This window comes from Zootermopsis nevadensis, unplaced genomic scaffold, assembly GCF_977971745.1.
Source record: "Zootermopsis nevadensis isolate Lab colony 2312 unplaced genomic scaffold, Znev_1.0 Znev_ptg000061l, whole genome shotgun sequence".
Classification (NCBI taxonomy): domain Eukaryota; kingdom Metazoa; phylum Arthropoda; class Insecta; order Blattodea; family Termopsidae; genus Zootermopsis; species Zootermopsis nevadensis.
In genome coordinates, this window is record NW_028259192.1 from 4,257,487 (window position 1) to 4,279,131 (window position 21,645).

The 21,645-nt window shown below is 40.7% G+C and overlaps 1 protein-coding gene across 2 annotated transcripts in view; it reads left to right on the forward strand.

Annotated features, from left to right (window-relative positions):
* LOC110834321 (protein obstructor-E) overlaps positions 1-21,645 on the forward strand; it is a 241,000-nt gene that overhangs the window by 79,895 nt on the left and 139,460 nt on the right. For both annotated transcript variants that reach the window (XM_087340672.1, XM_087340671.1), the window contains exon 2: positions 15,815-15,838. In XM_087340672.1, coding sequence (XP_087196798.1) covers positions 15,820-15,838 — 19 coding nt within the window. In that variant the 5' untranslated portion in view covers positions 15,815-15,819. The remainder of the gene's footprint in view (positions 1-15,814; positions 15,839-21,645) is intronic.

The window sequence follows — 21,645 nt, forward strand, 5'->3', positions numbered from 1 at the left end:
TAAAAGCGTATGTTTGCAATAATTCTGTTTCTAAATACGGAAGACAGAAAAATATTTTTTAGTTAGCGCACGTGTGAAAACAGAATACTTAAAATTTGCTATTCAGCAATGATAATAGCTAATATTAATATATAGTTATTATAAAAAGGAGTTTTAGTATTCGACAAATAACTCTCACGAGAATTACTGAAGTCTATCATTCTCCACGATACCTAAGGGGAGGTTCAGTCTGCCTTGGATTGATACGTGTTTATAAATTACAGACAGGATTGAAATAAAATGGACACTTCTGATGCTCCGGGAAGGTAAGAGGAAGACTATTACCTGCATTGGTCATACCATTATTATTATTATTAGTGTTCTGTCTGACGACAGGTCCATATGAACAGGATCCTTCCATCCTTTTCTCGGACTGGGACCTGTTAATATACGTTCTTGGCAGATGATCCAGAAGTGGTTTGCCATTGCCTTCTTCTGTGTGTGAATGGAGTAATTGTTGGGATGCCACGGAGAACCGGGGAAGCCCCCGGAGGAAAACTCCGTGATACCTAGACCACGGTCTTGCCCAACACAAGTTATAAATCTGAGCACCACCGGGAATTGAACCCGGGACCCCAGGATTACAAGGCTAGTGTTCTGACCGCTAGACCATAGGAAAACTTAAATTCACAAAGTGTAATTTTATTTCACATCCTGAGGGAAGAATGTAGATTGGTGCTGAAGAGAATATTTCGATCCTGTTTTCAAAATAGGAAATACTCGGTGGTTAATACAAGGCATCGTACATGTTTCAAGCTCGAGAGTGGTTTTGCATTGTGGGGCTCTGCGAGGTTGTAATGTAAGTGCCAAACCACGGGTATATTTGATTTGAAGCTTTCGCGGTGACTCAGTGTAATAAAATCTTCTCGGAAAATCAGCCGTGTCAGCTGGTTACACGAAGAATCCAATTTTACGCATCTTACTTTATTCCTTAGTGTGAAATTGTGGATAACGAAGTCGAGTTAACAAGTAAAAATGTAAATTTTTTGACACGGACGAATGTGTCACTATTTAACCACTGATTCGCTTAAATATTTTTGTTTTATTATGAACATAAAATTTGTATTTGAATAATGATCTTTGTTCTGTGACCTTAGTGGGTCTTGGTGGTCTATCAGGTTGCTCTGTACAAAAGTGTAAATCCGGTACAAGAAATTTGCCACTTAGTAGTACAAACACTTTGACGTCTGTACCACCCCTAAAAACGCTGATCCAATTACTTTCGAAGTTATTTCAGAAATATAGGTTACTTTATTGTTTAATCACTTGAAAATATTCATTGCTGTAATTATTCATACAGTATTAAATAATAATCTCATTAATATTGTTGCTATATCACTCTGAATGTCTTCAAGTCTTTGTGAATTAGATAGTTTCGAAGGAAATTATAGTTTCGGGAATGCAAAAGAGTCAAGAAGGTACCATTTCGACGAGTATACTCGTTCGCTGGCAACATTAATGTATTTTATTTACCGAAATATGGTTGACGTTTTGGAGGTACAAATTAGTGTCGATCAGAAGATGGTTGTTTTATGAGTTGAATAGTTCGTTTAACATTAGAAACATCAGAGGGTAGATTTGATCCCTACTTTTGGCAATCGTTCTTTTTCAAACTTCCAAAACTTTTTAAATCGCCAAAAGAGATTTTTGTGTGTGTTTTATTTTGTGAAAAATCTCGACATATTTGTTATCGTATGTTCTTACATAGAAAAGCATAGTATCTACTGCAGGCATAAAACAAGCTGAATTAATTACATAACCACACGACGTCATAATCCATAAAACCACGAACGACATCTTCACAGCCATAAGAACCTTAAATCTTAGAAATTGAAAGGTAATTCATTTTGCTGTTTCCCTCGAGACTTTGAATCTGGTGCCCGTAAGTTGGTATGACGAAGGCCTCTGCAAGGTGATCCAGTCGACACAAGACACTCCTCATATTTGTAACTAATCATGTATTCGGCCACGTATAGAAATGAAAATACTTACCTTCTGCTGGAATTATTGTAACGGAACATTATTTTCTGTGCTAGGGACTTCTGTTGCATTCCGTGTTGTAGGGGTGTACAAGCTGATGATGGACATAATTGGATTTCAATATTTAAGGACGAAGAAGAATTGTTTCCTTCGTCTGGAATATTTTATAAGCTGTTTGTGAATACTTACATTATTTCTTCTCTGATATAACTTAGGAACCGGATGTTGAACAGAGTATGGAATTTTCTTCCATATTACTAAGACAGAGCCACGGTGGTCTAGCGGTTAGAACGCTGGCCTTGTAATCCTGGGGTCTCGCGTTCAATTCCCGGTGGTGCTCAGATTTATAACTTATGTTGGGCAAGGCCGTGGTCTAGGCAACACGGAGTTTTCCTCCGGGGGCTTCCCCGGTTTCTCCGTGGCATCCCATTCACACACAGAAGAAGGCAATGGCAAATCACTTCTGGATCATCTGCCAAGAACGTATATGAACAGGTCCCAGTCCGAGAAAAGGATGGAAGGATCCTGTTCATATGGACCTGTCGTCAGACAGAACATAAATAATAATAAGCCACGGTGGTCTAGCGGTTAGAACGCTGGCCTTGTAATCCTGGGATCTCGGGTTTGATTCCCGGCGGTGCCCGAATTTATAACTTGTGTTGGGCAAGGCCGTGGTCTAGGCAACACAGAGTTTTCCTCCGGGGGCTTCCCCGGTTTCTCCGTGGCATCCCAACACATACAGAAGAAGGCAATGGCAAACCACTTCTGGATCATCTGCCAAGAACGTATATGAACAGGTCCCAGTCCGAGAAAAGGATGGAAGGATCCTGTTCATATGGACCTGTCGTCAGACAGAACACTAAATAAATAAAAGCATAACATCGTTATTAAATTGAATAAGGTATATTAAAATATAATCCTCCTTATTTTTCTCCTACAAAGAAATAGACTTAAAATAGCATTAAGCTGAACAGTGGTAAAGTATTACACTGAAAATATTGTTGATTTAATTAGTAAACTAGATGATATCGAGATAAACTTCTTCTTCTTCTTTCTTGACATGGATTGAGTACTATGAAAGATTGGAATTTGTTGAGATAAACTTATACAAAACGAAAGGCATTCCTTACTATAACGTTTTTGTGAGTCTTTTGTTCTGTAGCATCAAAAGAACGCGATGTTGTTTAGTCGTCGATTTCCTTTCCGGGTCTTAATATCTGCAGCCACCTCGCTCGTTGCTGACATGCGGTTCTCCTTGAGCGTTGAATAGCTTCAGTGCCTCATGCCAAGCCTTTCGTCTGCATGTGGCGCCTTGACACAAGACACTTAAGACAAGCCTGAACGACGTATGGGCTACTCAACATCGCGCCTACAGCAGAGAGACGCTGTATATAGACATGCAGTTGAGGATTCTGCCACAAATAGGAACTTCGTCGACATTATAATTTATATAATGTATTACAGTGTTTGCCATGTTGCTAATCGTTATCATCTGTAGAATGTACAAGGACATACATTGTCTTCGCTGTTATGTTGATTACGTCATGTAATTTATCTGTGGCTGTAGTATAAGAATTACAAGAATAGATGCGAGTATAATACTGCAGGAAAACCCCATGCAAAACTTTTTGTAGTTCTGAAAGCCTTTTCACTGTTCTTTTGATACGAGGCTCGTCCTTAAAGTAAGTTTCCCTGGGGCCGTTTACAGAAACAAAACACAATTTCATGGAAATATTTATTGCAACAGATACAGCAAGTGTCCAGCTATTTTTCAACATATTCGCCACCGGAATTGAGACATTTGTCATACCGTGGGACCAACTTTTGAATACCTGTGTCGTAGAAGTCTGCCGCCTGGGACTGGAACCAATGTGTGACAACCATCTCCGCCTCTCTGTCATTCTCAAAACGCTGACGCTGACCGGACAGGAATTTCTTGAGGTGTAGGAAAAGATGGAAATCACTGGGAGCGAGGTCCGGGCTGTAGGGTGAATGATTAAACACCTCCCAGCTGAACTCCTGCAGGAGACTTGCTGTCCGTCGAGCCGTGTGCGGCCTAGCGTTATCACTGACCGCACTTCACAGTCGGCGGGAGCTGGAATAAGAACCTCCATCTTCAACAGCTGCAACGATGCTACTGTGAGAACGCGGGAAGTGCCGTTAGTGCATGCGCCATGCTACGTCATTGCTCTATCACGTACGCACAGTCGCTTCGCGCAATATAAGGTTTGCTAGCTGTAGGACGAGTGGGAAACTTACTTTGTGGACGCGCCTCGTATTATTTGTACGGCAGTGAATTAATTTTTAATTTTTAATTTTAAAGTCCCAGTATTACTCTAATACTTGTCGACCTTAATAAACTGATACATTTTTTGACACTAAAAATTAATTTAATGCTTTAGAATGTTAAATATCCCTTGTCAGATAAAATCCGACTTAAAGGACTTGTGTAATGTAACGCGTGTGAATCACTACGAACATAGTTATGAAGTATTACACAGTGCCTCGGAGCGTTTGAGCTGTGTCCTTAAAATTCCTTTGGAGGTGACTGTACCAGAGCCAGAGTTGCCTTCGACACCGAATTCCGTCCTTCCTTCCGTCCCACGTCTCATGGCCGTCTTGTCTTGTACAACAATTTTAATAATCGCTGTGACTAAATACAACTAATAAACAGTTAAGAAACGGTATCTAGTGCTAATGCTTCGTGAATGAACTCAAGGTTAGGTTAGGTTAGTTTACGTTACGTTAAGTTTCTGGACGCTCTGATGATAGGAGTCGAGTATCACTGTATAATTTGCGTAACTTAGGTAGTAGTCATTACAATTTCATACCAAACAACAGAAATTTATGGTTTTATTTCGTTATTTTAAAAGTGGCCTTGTCCTCTGATAAGATATCTAAATCACATAGTCAGGGTTGTCCGGTTTTATTGGAATTAAAATTATAATTTCTTTATCTGCCTTAAAACGGCTGATTATATATGACATTGATACAAGGATCCATGTTGGAAAAATTTATGACTGTGATATACATTTAACAAAACACAAAAATGCGTGTTTTATCCTCAATGTAGTGCAGTAGTAAGTTTCAGAGGTCCTTTCTGACTCTATCATCAGGGCGATTCAACCATCTTCAGGTCATCGACGTGGAAACCTCAAATCCTACTAATCACAAAGTATTGTCAAGGCGATCAAATGAAGGAGAATCAAGTGTACGGGTCGTGTGTAATGTATGGTGTTAATAAAACCTGAAGAAAAGTGACCACTTGCATAGCTGGATGAGTTTCGCGTAAAGTTATCAAAAATATTTTGTGAGGGTGTACACTGAATTAATCTTGTTGTGAATGTGGGCCGATGGCGAGCGAATGTGACCATGGCTATGAACTTTCAGCGACTATATTTAAGAATGTAATTGACGTTATGTAATTAATATTTATACATGCAATTGGCTGAATCTACAATCTAAGTGCGACAAATGAAGGAGTCAAATTGTCATAGAAGTAATTTCGACATTTTTTTTTGTACTCAAAAGTAAAATATTTGTTTCCTTTTTTAAATTCTTGTTTATAAGGGGTGAAAACATACAAATTTTACATTTATTAAAATCGCTTCAAAAAGACAAATTTAAAAAATACTACATGTTCAACAATCTAAACTTTTACTAAGTGGCAGCTGTGGTCTTCGAGGTCAATCTGTAATGCTAAAATCATTTCTCATGTAGATTTAAAATGTAGGGCTACAGAATATAGTGATTAGCTCATAAGGCAGAAGTGAGAATTCTGGTTCCAAGCCGAGATCAGCTGTTCGTGAGTGGAAAGTGGTTCTAGTGGCCCCAGGGATAAAATAAAAATAATGGTGGTTAAAAAGTAGGCCGCATTGTGTAACGTGGTCCTTTTCGCTTCCATACGACGAATTTGAAATAACATAACACTGTCTGCATCGATAATCCGTTAAGGTCTCTGAGAAGTGGCGATCGTATCTATGAAACAAAAGGACCTTACCTTCAAATTCAGAAACGTCAAGGAGGCACAAGTTCTTGACATAGTTAGCCTCTCTTCGATCTACTCCAAGTCACTTTATCTGGAATTTGAGTGCATGCGGATTCTGGCCTTTATTCGAGAGATCAGAATTTAATATTTATGAAATGTCAACTTTTCAGTTACTGAATTTTCTCCTCTTAATCTCATTGTCTTTGTCTTGTCTTCTCAAGTATTATACTTTTTTTTAAAAGGATCTGTTTGTGACTAGGAATTCTGTTCTACATTGGTAACGAGACAGATAAGCTTATAACTTGAGATTATGCTTTAGAATGACTACAAGGAAAGAACAAACCTTGATTAGCTTGGAGATAGCGGTTTCTAGCTAATACCGAACCTTCCCATTGAGTTTCGTATTTGTAAGTCTCCGAATTTAAATTTCAAAATAAGAACCGCTTATATAACAGAGTTTGTTCAAGTTTTGCTTATGTTCTTCAGTATAATGTTGCTGTACTACCTTTAAAACAGGTAACGACCTGTCCCTTCAACATCCTTTAAATTAATAAGACATAATTTTGTAGGATTTTAGGTTTTCACGACAGTGAGTGTGAAGATGACGATGATGGAGGCAGTATGACCTCTGAAACGTTGGTAAACACCTACCAGACTACACGGCTCAACAACCCAGAAGACAGAAATCTTCATACTCATCGCCCTGATGATGGAGGCAGTATGACCTCTGAAACGTTGGTTAACATCGACCAGGCTACACAGCGCAACAACCCAGAAGACAGAAATCTTCATACTCTGATGATGGAGGCAGTATGACCTCTGAAACGTTGATTAACATCGACCAGACTACACAGCGCAACAACCCAGAAGACAGAAATCTTCATACTCTGATGATGGAGGCAGTATGACTTCTGAAACGTTGGTTAACATCGACCAGACTACACGGCGCAACAACCCAGAAGACAGAAATCTTCATACTCTGATGATGGAGGCAGTATGACCTCTGAAACGTTGGTTAACATCGACCAGACTACACGGCGCAACAACCCAGAAGACAGAAATCTTCATACTCTGATGATGGAGGCAGTATGACCTCTGAAACGTTGGTTAACATCGACCAGACTACACGGCGCAACAACCCAGAAGACAGAAATCTTCATACTCTGATGATGGAGGCAGTATGACTTCTGAAACGTTGGTTAACATCGACCAGACTACACGGCGCAACAACCCAGAAGACAGAAATCTTCATACTCTGATGATGGAGGCAGTATGACCTCTGAAACGTTGGTTAACATCGACCAGACTACACGGCGCAACAACCCAGAAGACAGAAATCTTCATACTCTGATGATGGAGGCAGTATGACCTCTGAAACGTTGGTTAACATCGACCAGACTACACAGCGCAACAACCCAGAAGACAGAAATCTTAAGACGTAATTATCCCTCCATTCGGCCTAAGCAGTTACAAACGTGATTAAGTAACCCGTAAATCGATTAACTATTTGCCTGAGGTTTTACAGCTTTTCGACAAATTGCGGTCGCAATATGGAGATGAAAACGGTCACATGAGAATGTGAACTTTCCTTTCAAATTCACCTCCGAATAAACATTGAAGTATTTCCTTACATTGTTACTGTGTATAGTAGCTTAGTATTCTAGAGTTATGAACTTGGCTGTACTAACACTTTTTTTTTTTAGTATTTGTGATGGTTAGTTCAGTTGTTGCAATATGTGAACCGATCAAGCTCGACTCTCTAGGACTCCCAGATGAACTGGATGGCCTACTTTGCCCCTCCCATTAACCCCCAGGCATTTTTCGGTGACAACAAAAATTAGAAATTAGTCTGCGTAGTGATCGCATGGACAGACCCTACTTAATGGAATCAACATTCTGCAAAGCTGCTCTGACGTCGGTTACTCAATTAAGACAGCTGTGGAAAAATCCTGACGGCCCCTTACTTAGAGCAGTGAATGGGAGACTAAAATTAAACTACAAAAATAGGAGTGGAATAGTTAACTCCATTAATCAAATGTTGTTCACATTTTCCGAGAGCGTTCTGTGTGATTTTTCATTCTTCTATGCTTTTTATGTTCATGTATTGTAGATGCAGATTAATGTCGTCCTCTATTTCACGTCCCACGTGTACTCTTGTGGCACAAATTAGCACAAAAATTAGTTGTCTGATGAATACTATATTTTATCATTGTAATTAATTAAACAGTTCAAAAACGTGTAGGTTTGTATACAAATTATTAGGCGAAGAAAAGAGAAATGCACCTACCAGGAATTTAACACCGGTGGTCCATCCTTGAGATGTTCCCCTAACTTGTTGAATTATCCCGATTCGTCATTGGCATTGTTCTATCCACGCAAATATCCACGAAAGGTTAAATGTTAACAACTTACATGTTTTACTTGTCTTTATATTTGTGCTCGTGAGCAGGTCTTCCGTGTACCGGGTGTCGCACGTATCTATCATCGACCTCGCAGTATTGAGTCATTTCTGTCTTCGAATTGCCAGTCACACGCGGCCGTAACAATTTCGTGATTTATATGTTTGTGATTGTTACTGAAGATGATGTACTGTTTTACGATGTCTATCCACACAGAGGACGAACTTCATGAAAACATCCACCGCTCTGTGTCATCAATCTCATCATTTAAAGAAATTTTATAATTTTCAGAAGGTGCCAATTGTGTCTGAGGTCACTTCTAAATTCTGCGATATCATGCATCTAATCACATCTTAGAATACAACGCGTTAGTATAAATCTCGCGAAGTCTCGCAGTCCGATGGTATTCTGTTGTGGGATAAATGGGACACTCTGTAGTTCAGGACTACCTTATATAATAACATTGCTTTTGTATAGGACAGGGGTCGGCAAACATTTTTTCTAAAGAGCCAAATAGTAAATATTTTAGGCTCTGCGGGCCAAGAGGCAAACTCGAGGATATTTATATAGGTAAGCCTACTTATGTAATAAGAAAAACCAAGTTTTAACAAATTTATTGAACAAAATATAACGTAATAATAATAAGTAGAGTACAATTGTTTGAAACACAGCTCTGTTAGTGAGAAGAATGGAATTGCCTCTTATGAGATAACATTTCACCAAACTGAGGTTTAAATTCAGTAATCTCTATCATCAAATTTGATTGTAAATGTTCATCCGTTAATGCTGACCTGTATTGAAATTTTACGTATTTCATCTTTAAAAATGTCTTTTCACACAGGTAGGCGCTGCCAAATACAGATATAAATCCCCGAGCATATGATCTTAATTGACCGTACTCATCGCTTGGAAGACTTTTATAGAATTCTGTTAGATTCTTCTCTTGAAATTTGCTGTTTAGCATGTGGTCACACTGCAGATTAATCCACTTCCAATTGAAGCTTAGGTAGAAGATTCTCAATTGTACAGTCAAATGGTTTTTGAAATATGGAAATGTCTTCTACACTTGCATCAAGATCCGAGAAACTTTGCTGGAACTGTATTTTGAGTTTAGAAAATATTTCCGTGAAATTTCAAAGAATTAAATAGGTAAAATCCGTTCTTAGCTCGCGGGCCGTACAAAAAGAGGCAGCGGGTCGGATTTGGCCCGCGGGCCGTAGTTTGCCTACCCCTGGTATAGGGCAAGCAGAATGTCTGTTTCCTTGAATAAGATATTAATTGTGTAGATTTTCTGTCTTCTGGGTTGTTGCGCTGTGTAGTCTGGTCGATGTTAACCAACGTTTCAGAGGCCATACTGCCTCCGTCATCAGGGCGATGAGTATGAAGATTTCTGTCTTCTGGGTTATTGCGCCGTGTAGTCTGGTCGATGTTTACCAACGTTTCAGAGGTCATACTGCCTCCATCATCAGGGCGATGAGTATGAAGATTTCTGTCTTCTGGGTTGTTGCGCTGTGTAGTCTGGTCGATGTTAACCAACGTTTCACAGGTCATACTGCCTCCATCATCAGGGCGATGAGTATGAATATTTCTGTCTTCTGGGTTCTTGCGCTGTGTAGTCTGATAGATGTTTACCAACGTTTCGGAGGTCATACTGCCTCCGTCATCAGGGCGATGAGTATGAAGATTTCTGTCTTCTGGGTTGTTGCGCTGTGTAGTCTGGTCGATGTTAACCAACGTTTCACAGGTCATACTGCCTCCGTCATCAGGGCGATGAGTATGAAGATTTATGTCTTCTGGGTTATTGCGCTGTGTAGTCTGGTCGATGTTTACCAACGTTTCAGAGGTCATACTGCCTTCATCATCAGGACGATGAGTATGAAGATTTCTGTCTTCTGGGTTGTTGCGCTGTGTAGTCTGGTCGATGTTTACCAACGTTTCACAGGTCATACTGCCTCCGTCATCAGGGCGATGAGTATGAAGATTTCTGTCTTCTGGGTTGTTGCGCTGTGTAGTCTGGTCGATGTTAACCAACGTTTCGGAGGTCATACTGCCTTCATCATCAGGACGATGAGTATGAAGATTTCTGTCTTCTGGGTTGTTGCGCTGTGTAGTCTGGTCGATGTTTACCAACGTTTCACAGGTCATACTGCCTCCGTCATCAGGGCGATGAGTATGAAGATTTCTGTCTTCTGGGTTGTTGCGCTGTGTAGTCTGGTCGATGTTTACCAACGTTTCACAGGTCATACTGCCTCCGTCATCAGGGCGATGAGTATGAAGATTTCTGTCTTCTGGGTTGTTGCGCTGTGTAGTCTGGTCGATGTTAACCAACGTTTCGGAGGTCATACTGGCTTCATCATCAGGGCGATGAGTATGAAGATTTCTGTCTTCTGGGTTGTTGCGCCGTGTAGTCTGGTCGATGTTAACCGACGTTTCGGAGGTCATACTGCCTTCATCATTAGGGCGATGAGTATGAAGATTTCTGTCTTCTGGGTTGTTGCGCTGTGTAGTCTGGTCGATGTTAACCAACGTTTCAGAGGTCATACTGCCTTCATCATCAGGGCGATGAGTATGAAGATTTCTGTCTTCTGGGTTGTTGCGCCGTGTAGTCTGGTCGATGTTAACCGACGTTTCGGAGGTCATACTGCCTTCATCATTAGGGCGATGAGTATGAAGATTTCTGTCTTCTGGGTTGTTGCGCTGTGTAGTCTGGTCGATGTTAACCAACGTTTCAGAGGTCATACTGCCTTCATCATCAGGGCGATGAGTATGAAGATTTCTGTCTTCTGGGTTGTTGCGCTGTGTAGTCTGGTCGATGTTAACCAACGTTTCAGAGGTCATACTGCCTTCATCATCAGGGCGATGAGTATGAAGATTTCTGTCTTCTGGGTTGTTGCGCCGTGTAGTCTGGTCGATGTTAACCGACGTTTCGGAGGTCATACTGCCTTCATCATTAGGGCGATGAGTATGAAGATTTCTGTCTTCTGGGTTGTTGCGCCGTGTAGTCTGGTCGATGTTAACCGACGTTTCGGAGGTCATACTGCCTTCATCATTAGGGCGATGAGTATGAAGATTTCTGTCTTCTGGGTTGTTGCGCTGTGTAGTCTGGTCGATGTTAACCAACGTTTCAGAGGTCATACTGCCTTCATCATCAGGGCGATGAGTATGAAGATTTCTGTCTTCTGGGTTGTTGCGCCGTGTAGTCTGGTCGATGTTAACCGACGTTTCGGAGGTCATACTGCCTTCATCATTAGGGCGATGAGTATGAAGATTTCTGTCTTCTGGGTTGTTGCGCTGTGTAGTCTGGTCGATGTTAACCAACGTTTCAGAGGTCATACTGCCTCCATCATCAGGGCGATGAGTATGAAGATTTCTGTCTTCTGGGTTGTTGCGCCGTGTAGTCTGGTCGATGTTAACCGACGTTTCGGAGGTCATACTGCCTTCATCATCAGGGCGATGAGTATGAAGATTTCTGTCTTCTGGGTTGTTGCGCTGTGTAGTCTGGTCGATGTTAACCAACGTTTCAGAGGTCATACTGCCTTCATCATCAGGGCGATGAGTATGAAGATTTCTGTCTTCTGGGTTGTTGCGCTGTGTAGTCTGGTCGATGTTAACCGACGTTTCGGAGGTCATACTGCCTTCATCATTAGGGCGATGAGTATGAAGATTTCTGTCTTCTGGGTTGTTGCGCTGTGTAGTCTGGTCGATGTTAACCGACGTTTCGGAGGTCATACTGCCTTCATCATCAGGGCGATGAGTATGAAGATTTCTGTCTTCTGGGTTGTTGCGCTGTGTAGTCTGGTCGATGTTTACCAACGTTTCGGAGGTCATACTGCCTCCATCATTAGGGCGATGAGTATGAAGATTTCTGTCTTCTGGGTTGTTGCGCTGTGTAGTCTGGTCGATGTTAACCGACGTTTCGGAGGTCATACTGCCTCCATCATCAGGGCGATGAGTATGAAGATTTCTGTCTTCTGGGTTCTTGCGCTGTGTAGTCTGGTAGATGTTTACCAACGTTTCAGAGGTCATACTGCCTCCGTCATCAGGGCGATGAGTATGAAGATTTCTGTCTTCTGGGTTGTTGCGCTGTGTAGTCTGGTCGATGTTTACCAACGTTTCACAGGTCATACTGCCTCCGTCATCAGGGCGATGAGTATGAAGATTTCTGTCTTCTGGGTTGTTGCGCTGTGTAGTCTGGTCGATGTTTACCAACGTTTCACAGGTCATACTGCCTCCGTCATCAGGGCGATGAGTATGAAGATTTCTGTCTTCTGGGTTGTTGCGCTGTGTAGTCTGGTCGATGTTAACCGACGTTTCGGAGGTCATACTGCCTTCATCATTAGGGCGATGAGTATGAAGATTTCTGTCTTCTGGGTTGTTGCGCCGTGTAGTCTGGTCGATGTTAACCGACGTTTCGGAGGTCATACTGCCTTCATCATTAGGGCGATGAGTATGAAGATTTCTGTCTTCTGGGTTGTTGCGCTGTGTAGTCTGGTCGATGTTAACCGACGTTTCGGAGGTCATACTGCCTTCATCATCAGGGCGATGAGTATGAAGATTTCTGTCTTCTGGGTTGTTGCGCCGTGTAGTCTGGTCGATGTTAACCGACGTTTCGGAGGTCATACTGCCTTCATCATTAGGGCGATGAGTATGAAGATTTCTGTCTTCTGGGTTGTTGCGCTGTGTAGTCTGGTCGATGTTAACCGACGTTTCGGAGGTCATACTGCCTTCATCATCAGGGCGATGAGTATGAAGATTTCTGTCTTCTGGGTTGTTGCGCTGTGTAGTCTGGTCGATGTTAACCAACGTTTCAGAGGTCATACTGCCTCCGTCATCAGGGCTGTGAGAACCTCAAGTCTTACAAGATATTAATTGTGTAGATTTTTAAACTCCGTCGGTTGCGTTTGGGATCACTGCACACTAAATATGAAATAAGTTAATAATCAGTTTCTTATCGTAAGTCACCAGCCTTTCATTAGAGAAACTTAACTCCGTTTACATAGCATTATCCCCAAAAGTGTTTCCGGTTACATTTGACATAGTGACTTCTATTATGTACTGTTCCTAGTAGTCAAACAGCAGATTTGTCTACTCTGTGTATCCCGGCATAAACAAAGACTTTCTTTGCGAAACACTTCCGGTATATTTGACATGCGAGATATTCGGTTAGAAGATAAAGGTAAATATGTTGAATAACCACAAGACAGGAACTAATGAAGTCAACTCTAGCCTGAGGATGGAATTGGGCTTTGAGTTTGGCGTCGATGTTACCTAGGATTTATCTACGTGAAACATTCCAAAATATTTCAAATCTAAAACTTCTTGACGATGGTAAAGAGTCAATTGAATAAAAATTTTCTTGGATGTTATCCATCGTCTAGTAAATATAAAACGTAAAAACGTAAAACGACGTTTCGGAGATGGGACTCTATCTCCGTCTTCAGGTTCCTACACAGTTGGGCCCACTAGATAGAGCTAATCCCTATCTCCGGACCCATCTCCGAAACGTCGTTTTACGTTTTATATTTACTAGACGATGGATAATATCCAAGAAAATTTTTATTCAATTCCAAAATATTGTTTTCTGGAATCAACGAACATCTGTGCTGAACAGTTGTTTGTCCTTACTAATTCTGTGCTACAAGAATAATACGTAAATTAATGAAAGTATCACGTGTTCTTTGCACGAAATGCATAGGGAGAAGGCATTATGGGTTGGTCGTGTCTGTCCGGCCGATTATACTCGAGAATAACTAAACGGATTTGGATGAAATTTGGTGTGGATATTGTGTTGTTCTGCACGACATCAAAATCGTATTTTTAAAAATCCTACGAGCGGTGATAAAATGGCGGATGAGAAAAGTCGTGTGGTAGATAATGAGGTACTGTGATCTGGTGGCGAAAATGGGAACTACCGAACAAGGCAGATTTAATACCTCTAAATCAGTGGTTTTCAACCTGGGGTACGCGTACCCCCGGGGGTACGTGAAATTTTTTAAAAATATATATTATTTTATGATAAACACTGAATAATCAGTAATGTAATTTATTTAATTTATTTTAGATGTAGATTATATAATATGTATAAATAGAATTATACAACAACAACTCTGGGTGTACAAAGTTGAAGAGAAATTATATCTGGGGGTACGCGAACAAAAAAGGTTGAATACCACTGCTCTAAATGCACGTTGCAAAGAACGCATGAGGGTATTATGTGTACGATGATGATGCGTCCTGAAGATGGCGGTAGAAAAGACATCTGAAAAGTCGGCAAACTTCTACAAGAATTTACGGGACAACATCCCAGAATAGTCTTCTTCACGCGCCACCGTGAGAACATGAAATTTTATCAATATTCTATGCTGGCTATGAAAAGTATCTGTCATATTGAAATTACAAATTAGTTCAATGAATTACAGGTTCCACGAAAGACGAAAATAAAATATAAATTACGCTTCTGTATGATAATTAGAGTTTTGTTTTGTATTATTGCTGTCAACACTTTGAAATACTGACATTATTTTCTAAATCATGCATAAATACGGAGGGGCTCAAAGAAATGTATACACACTTCAACAAAACAAAAACCTTTATAAAAGCTTTAATACTAAATTTATACAGACATCAAGGGATGACTATAAGTCATGTTGTGTATCTCAGTATGTTGTAATGTCTGCGGATAACGTTGTAATAAATCCCCGATAAAATTATGAAATTCACATTTATTAAACATTTTAATAAGGATTTACCATATAAAAGTTAGCAATAATTATTAAACAGATCCAGGAGTTCAGAGGTTCAACGCAATTCCTAACGATAGGAGGTCCACAGTCCTCATTAACCTCGCATGTCACTTTGTGGTTTCCTCACTGCAGCGTGTAGTATGTGGGTTACAAAACGTCGTGTGTTTTCTGGCTGACCGTTGAAGAGCCTTAACTTGCGAAGTATGAATATTTGCCGCAATTATCTTGGAGGAAATGAGCTAGCTCATTCATTGAGCTCTCCGCAGTCTGAGAATTGTGTCGCTGTTTGAGGGAGCAATTGTGAAATGGCCTCGTCCTTCCTTTATCTCGTAACCCCGAAGTGTTCAGACTTACTTACCTACAATTGTGTCCTACATCAGGCGTGGAAAAGAAGTGACCTGACAGTTAACTTCATAAGAGTAGGCTACCAGTCTTTACAATTTCGATGAGTTCTCGAGACTTCGTTAAGACTAATCGATTTGTTGATTAAGTATGTAACGACGCTGTACTTCAAGTCAGGGGTAAAGTTATACGATGACGATGAATCTGGTTGAAAGTTTATGGTAAAAAATAACAACAGAAATACCTAAGGAATTTAAAGAAATTATTTTATTTCTAGTACAGATTTATTCTTCTGAAATTACACACGGTGTTTTCTGTTTCAGGGGAAATGATGGCGGCAAACCAAGGTAAGAATGCATATTTTATACAGTACATAATACAATTTGAGGTGTAAAAAAGTAATTTTGTCCCACTATACGCCATGTAGGCGTTTGGGGGGAGTGGAGGTATAGCTCCTCTCTTTTTTGACCTCGGCACTAGATGGGGTGAGTGGTCAGCATCACGCCCCGGCCGGCTTTACTCCCGGGGAAGGACCCTGGTACCCATTGTAGAGGAGGCTGGGTGGGCCCCAGAGCCGGTCTGGACGCAGAGGAAAAAATCCTCTGCCCCCGTCGGGGATCGAACCCCGGTCGTCCAGCCCGTAGCTAGTCACTATACTGACTGAGCTATCCCGGCTCATTTATAATTTGAGGTGTACCGAGGGTAATTTTGGGCAGGATGCTGACAAAAATATTTGGACCTAAAGGATAGGAAGATGGAAAAGTGTATGAGGACTACGTATGCTTCTGTTGACCTTATAAAAGAGGTCTAGATGGGAATTATACGTAGAATTTGTGATAGAAATGAACTTAGCGTACGATATCTGTGTCTGAAATCTGAAGGGCAGATACTACTTGAAAGACTAGAGGATGATATTAAAATGTACATTCAAGAAACAGCAAAAATACGTGTCATGGGCATCGTAAGGAAATCTTTAAAATCTATAGAAATAGCAGGAAACATTTGAAATGGATTTGTTGATGTTTCTGTTTTATAGGTTCGTTATTTGTATGAAATTAACAATTTAATTATCATAGATAAAAAATAATTCTGGGAGTTGTTTTGAACATGGTGTCTTTTTTCAGGGGGGGGGCACAAATTACAAATGTTTGTAAACAAGGTACGTTATTGAGGAAAATACGTTGACCTAAATAGGCTGTATTAAGAGAGCGTTCTGGATAACAACTTCGTGTCTTGTAGAGGGCGCAGTGTTGTCAGTGTCTCGGATTTCTAGGTTGGGGGAAATACGGAATGCATGCAGAAGTTCGGCGGGGAAACCTCTAGTAAACCGTCGAGTAGGAAGACGAAGACATCTGCAAAGGCCTCAGACTTAACTCGGCAGAGTAATGCGTTACAGAACAGACAGCGTTTCGTTTGCGTAACTACTTCATATTTGGTAAACAAACTCGACTCTTTTATACTTAATACTCAAGGCACACACGAAAGTTATCAACCGGTTTTCTTATTCCAATCGCCGTAATCCCTGCATATCGAAGAACGCTGACAGTAGTTGTTCTGATCCCGGAATTCGTGTTTTGTGATCGTAGTTTATCAATGCGTAATAACAATTGTAAATCGAACATTTCGATAGAAAGAGCATCATTTTAATATATTTTAAATATTTTAAATATTTAATAAAATATTGTGATTAGACGGTTAAAATTAAACAATTATAATCATCACAATATGACTCAACATTATCATCTCAACAACAACAGAGTAAAATGAACAAATATTTTAATATGTAGTTATTGCCTTGATTACAAGGGCATTCTGAAGGCCCCTGTCTTTACACAGATGAATGCAGTCAACATTCTCACAGCCTCTTTAAGATTCATTTTAGTTACTAGTTCTGTTCATCTCCCTGATGGGTCTTACTGTACGTGTTCGAGTAGGGGCAGCGGTGGAATGAAGCTAACGGACACGTGCCTCTTGAGCTAAATCAACATGGCGGAGTGCGAACTAACACATTTTTTTCTTAGAAGTTTCGAGCTGTTGGATTACTTTCCCTGCTGCTGGTGTTTTCATATGCATAACAACATCGTACATGGGCTGTGTTCCAGTCACGATCCCTTGTGCCTCGGTTGTAGGAGAGTGCGACTTCTGAATGCTTTTGTCTGTGTGACAATGAACTGAAAGGGGAGGTGTTTGCATTGGCAAGCTGGCTGCTTTTAGCTGGAACTCAGACTTTCAGTAATAGCAAACTTAAATATTTTAAATGCAAATTTGATTTTTTAATGACTGATGAGGTATTATAGATACGTGTCTATGTTGATGTTCTGGGTTTAACGACATCGATTTGTGGATTTGTAGGTAGAATTATACAACAGTAATGCGAATTTAGACATATAAAATCACACTTCACATAGCTTGAGTGACTCGCCAAAGTTATCTTTCAGTAAAAAGCTCACCCAGACATTCGTCTACGCTGTGCTGCAGACAGTTAAGCCAGTTTCGTAATAACAAGATAGTAGAGGACTGATGATTGGTCTCTCTGTCCACCTGAACCCAGTTCATTAGATATTGGGAAGGGATTATATGAAGAACGAATGTAGTCTCTCGGAAGTGTGTAGCTCGAACAGTCATATGAACATCGGTAGATGACAGCTTCAGTTCAGTTAAATCATGGCAACATCCAACAGGTTGGATATATTCCGAGCTACAAACTGACCTTAACACAAGAAAATGTAGGTAGTTAATCTGGTTGTACTGTCTTATCGAATTTCGTTTAGTATTAAAGTTTAAAATGCTGATATTCCTATATGGGAATCGTATATAGTTACGTAAGAGGTGCGATCGGAAAGTTTTCAAGACTGTGTCAATAGAGGGCGAATCGGATGTAGTACGAGCTTCTGCCGCTAGGGGGTGCGGCCTACATTCATAGTGAATCAGTGTGCCAGCCGGCATCATCGAATTAGAATTTGTTTCTTAGTTGCGGGCGTTTTGGTAGTGCATTACACCGACCCTCCTGCGATTTCGGAATGGCGTGTGCATCAAATTTTGCCAAAGACTCGCCAAAACGGCTACGGAAACCTATGAAATGCTAAAGCATAGTCAACGGGGAAGACGAGCTCATGAAAATGTAGTTAAAGATAGAAGAGGACGAGTTTAAATGTCTTGAAATTATCCGCTACTCGTAAACAGGAAGTTATTGTAGGCAATGTGAATTTATTATTATATAAAGAAAGAAAATGCATACGAAATGGATTACAATGTATTCTCGTATGGGACCCAGACCAAATGCATGAATCTGTAACATTTGCAGGAAAAATAGCACACGATGTCGGTATGAAGATGTTTTTTTAAGAAATTATCACTTGAAATTGCAGCACGTGTTTGGTCTTTGATGTCGTGATGAGTCCTCTGTGGGGTGAGTAGAGACAGGTCCTGACACTGTTAACCGCCTTTATTTTATGACTGAAGCTAGGGACATCGCCCACGATTAGGCCAACACACGTAGATCTAAACGAAAGACTTTCTCCAGCACAGAGTGAAGTGAAAGACGACACGTGATTCGCCCACGCAGTTACGTAATTGAAAGAAAATACTGCATGCCTAAAAAACATGTACGGGTAGCTCTCGATTTGCGCCGATTTTAAAACCAGAAAGTCAAAAAGTGAAAAAAAAATATTTTGCTATTATTTATGACGTTTTAAAATGTATCTCGTACTGATTCTTATACTAAATCGTAATTCTTACATCGCTGATTTTGAATAACAATTATAAATACAGTCACCTCTGCAATTACGTATGTTTCGTTAACGCGAATTTGCTCCAATGAGATCGGTGAATCGGTAAAAGCTGTTTGTGAAATGCAAACTTTTGCATATGCGAGTTTCTTCTTATGCGCTTTAAACTTTCAAAGGACTAATTTCATTTCTGCGGAGGTACCGGTGTTATTTTTACTACGCGATTTTCTATACGTCGGCGTCTTACATGAACGCAACTATCGCATAACAGCAGAGATGACTGTGCACATCAATGACATGAAAGAATCGCGGGTACAAACGAATTGCCGATTTTAAGTGAATAAAATATATTTTTTAAATTTATTTTTTATTTAGTGTTCTGTCTGAGGACAGGTCCATATGAACAGGATTCTTTCATCCTTTTCTCGGACTGGGACCTGTTCATATACGTTCTTGGCAGATGATCCAGAAGTGGTTTGCCATTGGCTTCTTCTGTGTGTGAATGGAGTAATTGTTGGGATGCCACGGAGAAACCGGGGAAGCCCCCGGAGGAAAACTCCGTGTTGCCTAGACCACGGCCTTGCCCAACACAAGTTATAAATTCGGGCACCGCCGGGAATCGAACCCGAGACCCCAGGATTACAAGGCCAGCGTTCTAACCGCTTGTTTGGGTGCCGGGAACACGTCATTGACTTCCCATTGATTTACATTATAAAATAATTTCAATTTACGCCGATTTCGTTTACGCCGGTTCGTCCAGGAACGCATCCCCGGCGTAAATCGGGGGATACCTGTATTATCATTGTATATTATTGCTACATATAGGACCAATATATTTGCTAAATGTGACATTGAATACCAAAAATGACACTTCACCTATCTTATGTTAATCCGTCAGAACGTTTTAGCTGGGTATTTATTTGTTTTTTCATGACTTTATCTCCCCCGGCTGGTTATTTCAGAATATAAGGGGTTTAAGTGACATCATGTTCGTGTGTTATCTTCCTCTGACGTTGCATCTCTCCTTCACGTGCTCAGTTTATTTCTTATTCAGTACTGTACGAGGTGATATCGGCTTCTCGATATGAAGTCCCAGATTCGCGCCCAATGGCACTAGGACAGGTCTTTCTCAGAGTCGTCCCCTGTCAGTATAATACCACCGCTGCTCCATATTCATTTATCACACGGGGGATGAACAACGAGCCCTCTGAAGGCCCAGTTCAACACGAATACAGGGTGAGCTAAAAAAAGAGGTTTACACTTTAAAAATGATACAGATAGCAAATGCGACGTACTCAGAACTTCACAGCCGCGCCAGTAGGTAGAAAATCTCTCAAAGTTTTGTTTCAAATGACCCGGGTGATTGTTGTTTTGCACGCCTCCGCTAGATGCCACTAGTTTTGGAAATGGCTACCCCCACAGCAGAGGAGTTCGTGTGTTCTGCAGTTACGGAAGACAGAGTCTGCAACAGATGTGTAACGCGCATTTCGCACACAATTCCACATGAAACTATCCAACCGAGTATCCATTTACGCCGCAATCTTTGCCAGAGTTGCGGAATCGAATCACAACTGCCATAGGTTCCATCACTGAGGACACAGCACAAAGTTTTGAGACGCGCCGGATTATCGTCTCGAATGTCCCTGGACCGATATACTGAAAAATGAGTTTTATATTCTATCGAATACTAAATCGTGCTAGTGTAACATTTCAACGGCTGTGTTTGTAATTCAAATATATTGTGCGTTAAAGACATATGAAGTCTGTCTAATTTGACTTGAAGGGATGGATAATAAGCCAACATCCACGATTTCTCTGCTTAGTTATTTTGGTTAAGGAATGTCAGTCTGTCCATTCAAGTCACCCCCTGCTGAACTACCACGATATATAACCTAAACAGCTGAATAAACAACACAGGCCTACAGAAAAATCTTTTTCTTTTTTGGATAATCTTGTCAACAGATGGCAGGACGACCATTCAAATTGTTTATGCACGACGTTTGGGTTTAGCGAGTTGTCTTTTCCAGTGGCATTTGTGTTAAGACGTTAACTTGTACTTTCTTTTCCATCCTCATGATGCAGTAGAAACTACGAAGCCGCCTAAACATTTACCTAATGAGTCTTCCGTCTGATGCAATCTTGTAACAGATTCTTTTGTCGGCGAGGTTGGTCACCCTGCTGCTTGTGTTCGTCTGGCTGGCACTTGAATGTCATCGCGTAAGGAGAAAGGTGTAAGATCAAAACAAAAATATGTCAGAGGTTATTCAAATATCGAAGGGAAAGCAAATTCTCTCAGAACAAGGGCACGGTTATCAAAGCGGAGGACGAATGTTGATAAATCCTGGCAGATAGTCTGTTTTAGTTTGAGGTTTCCGCAAGGAAATGATCTTGAAACAGACAACAGAGACTGTGAATGTAGGATTCGT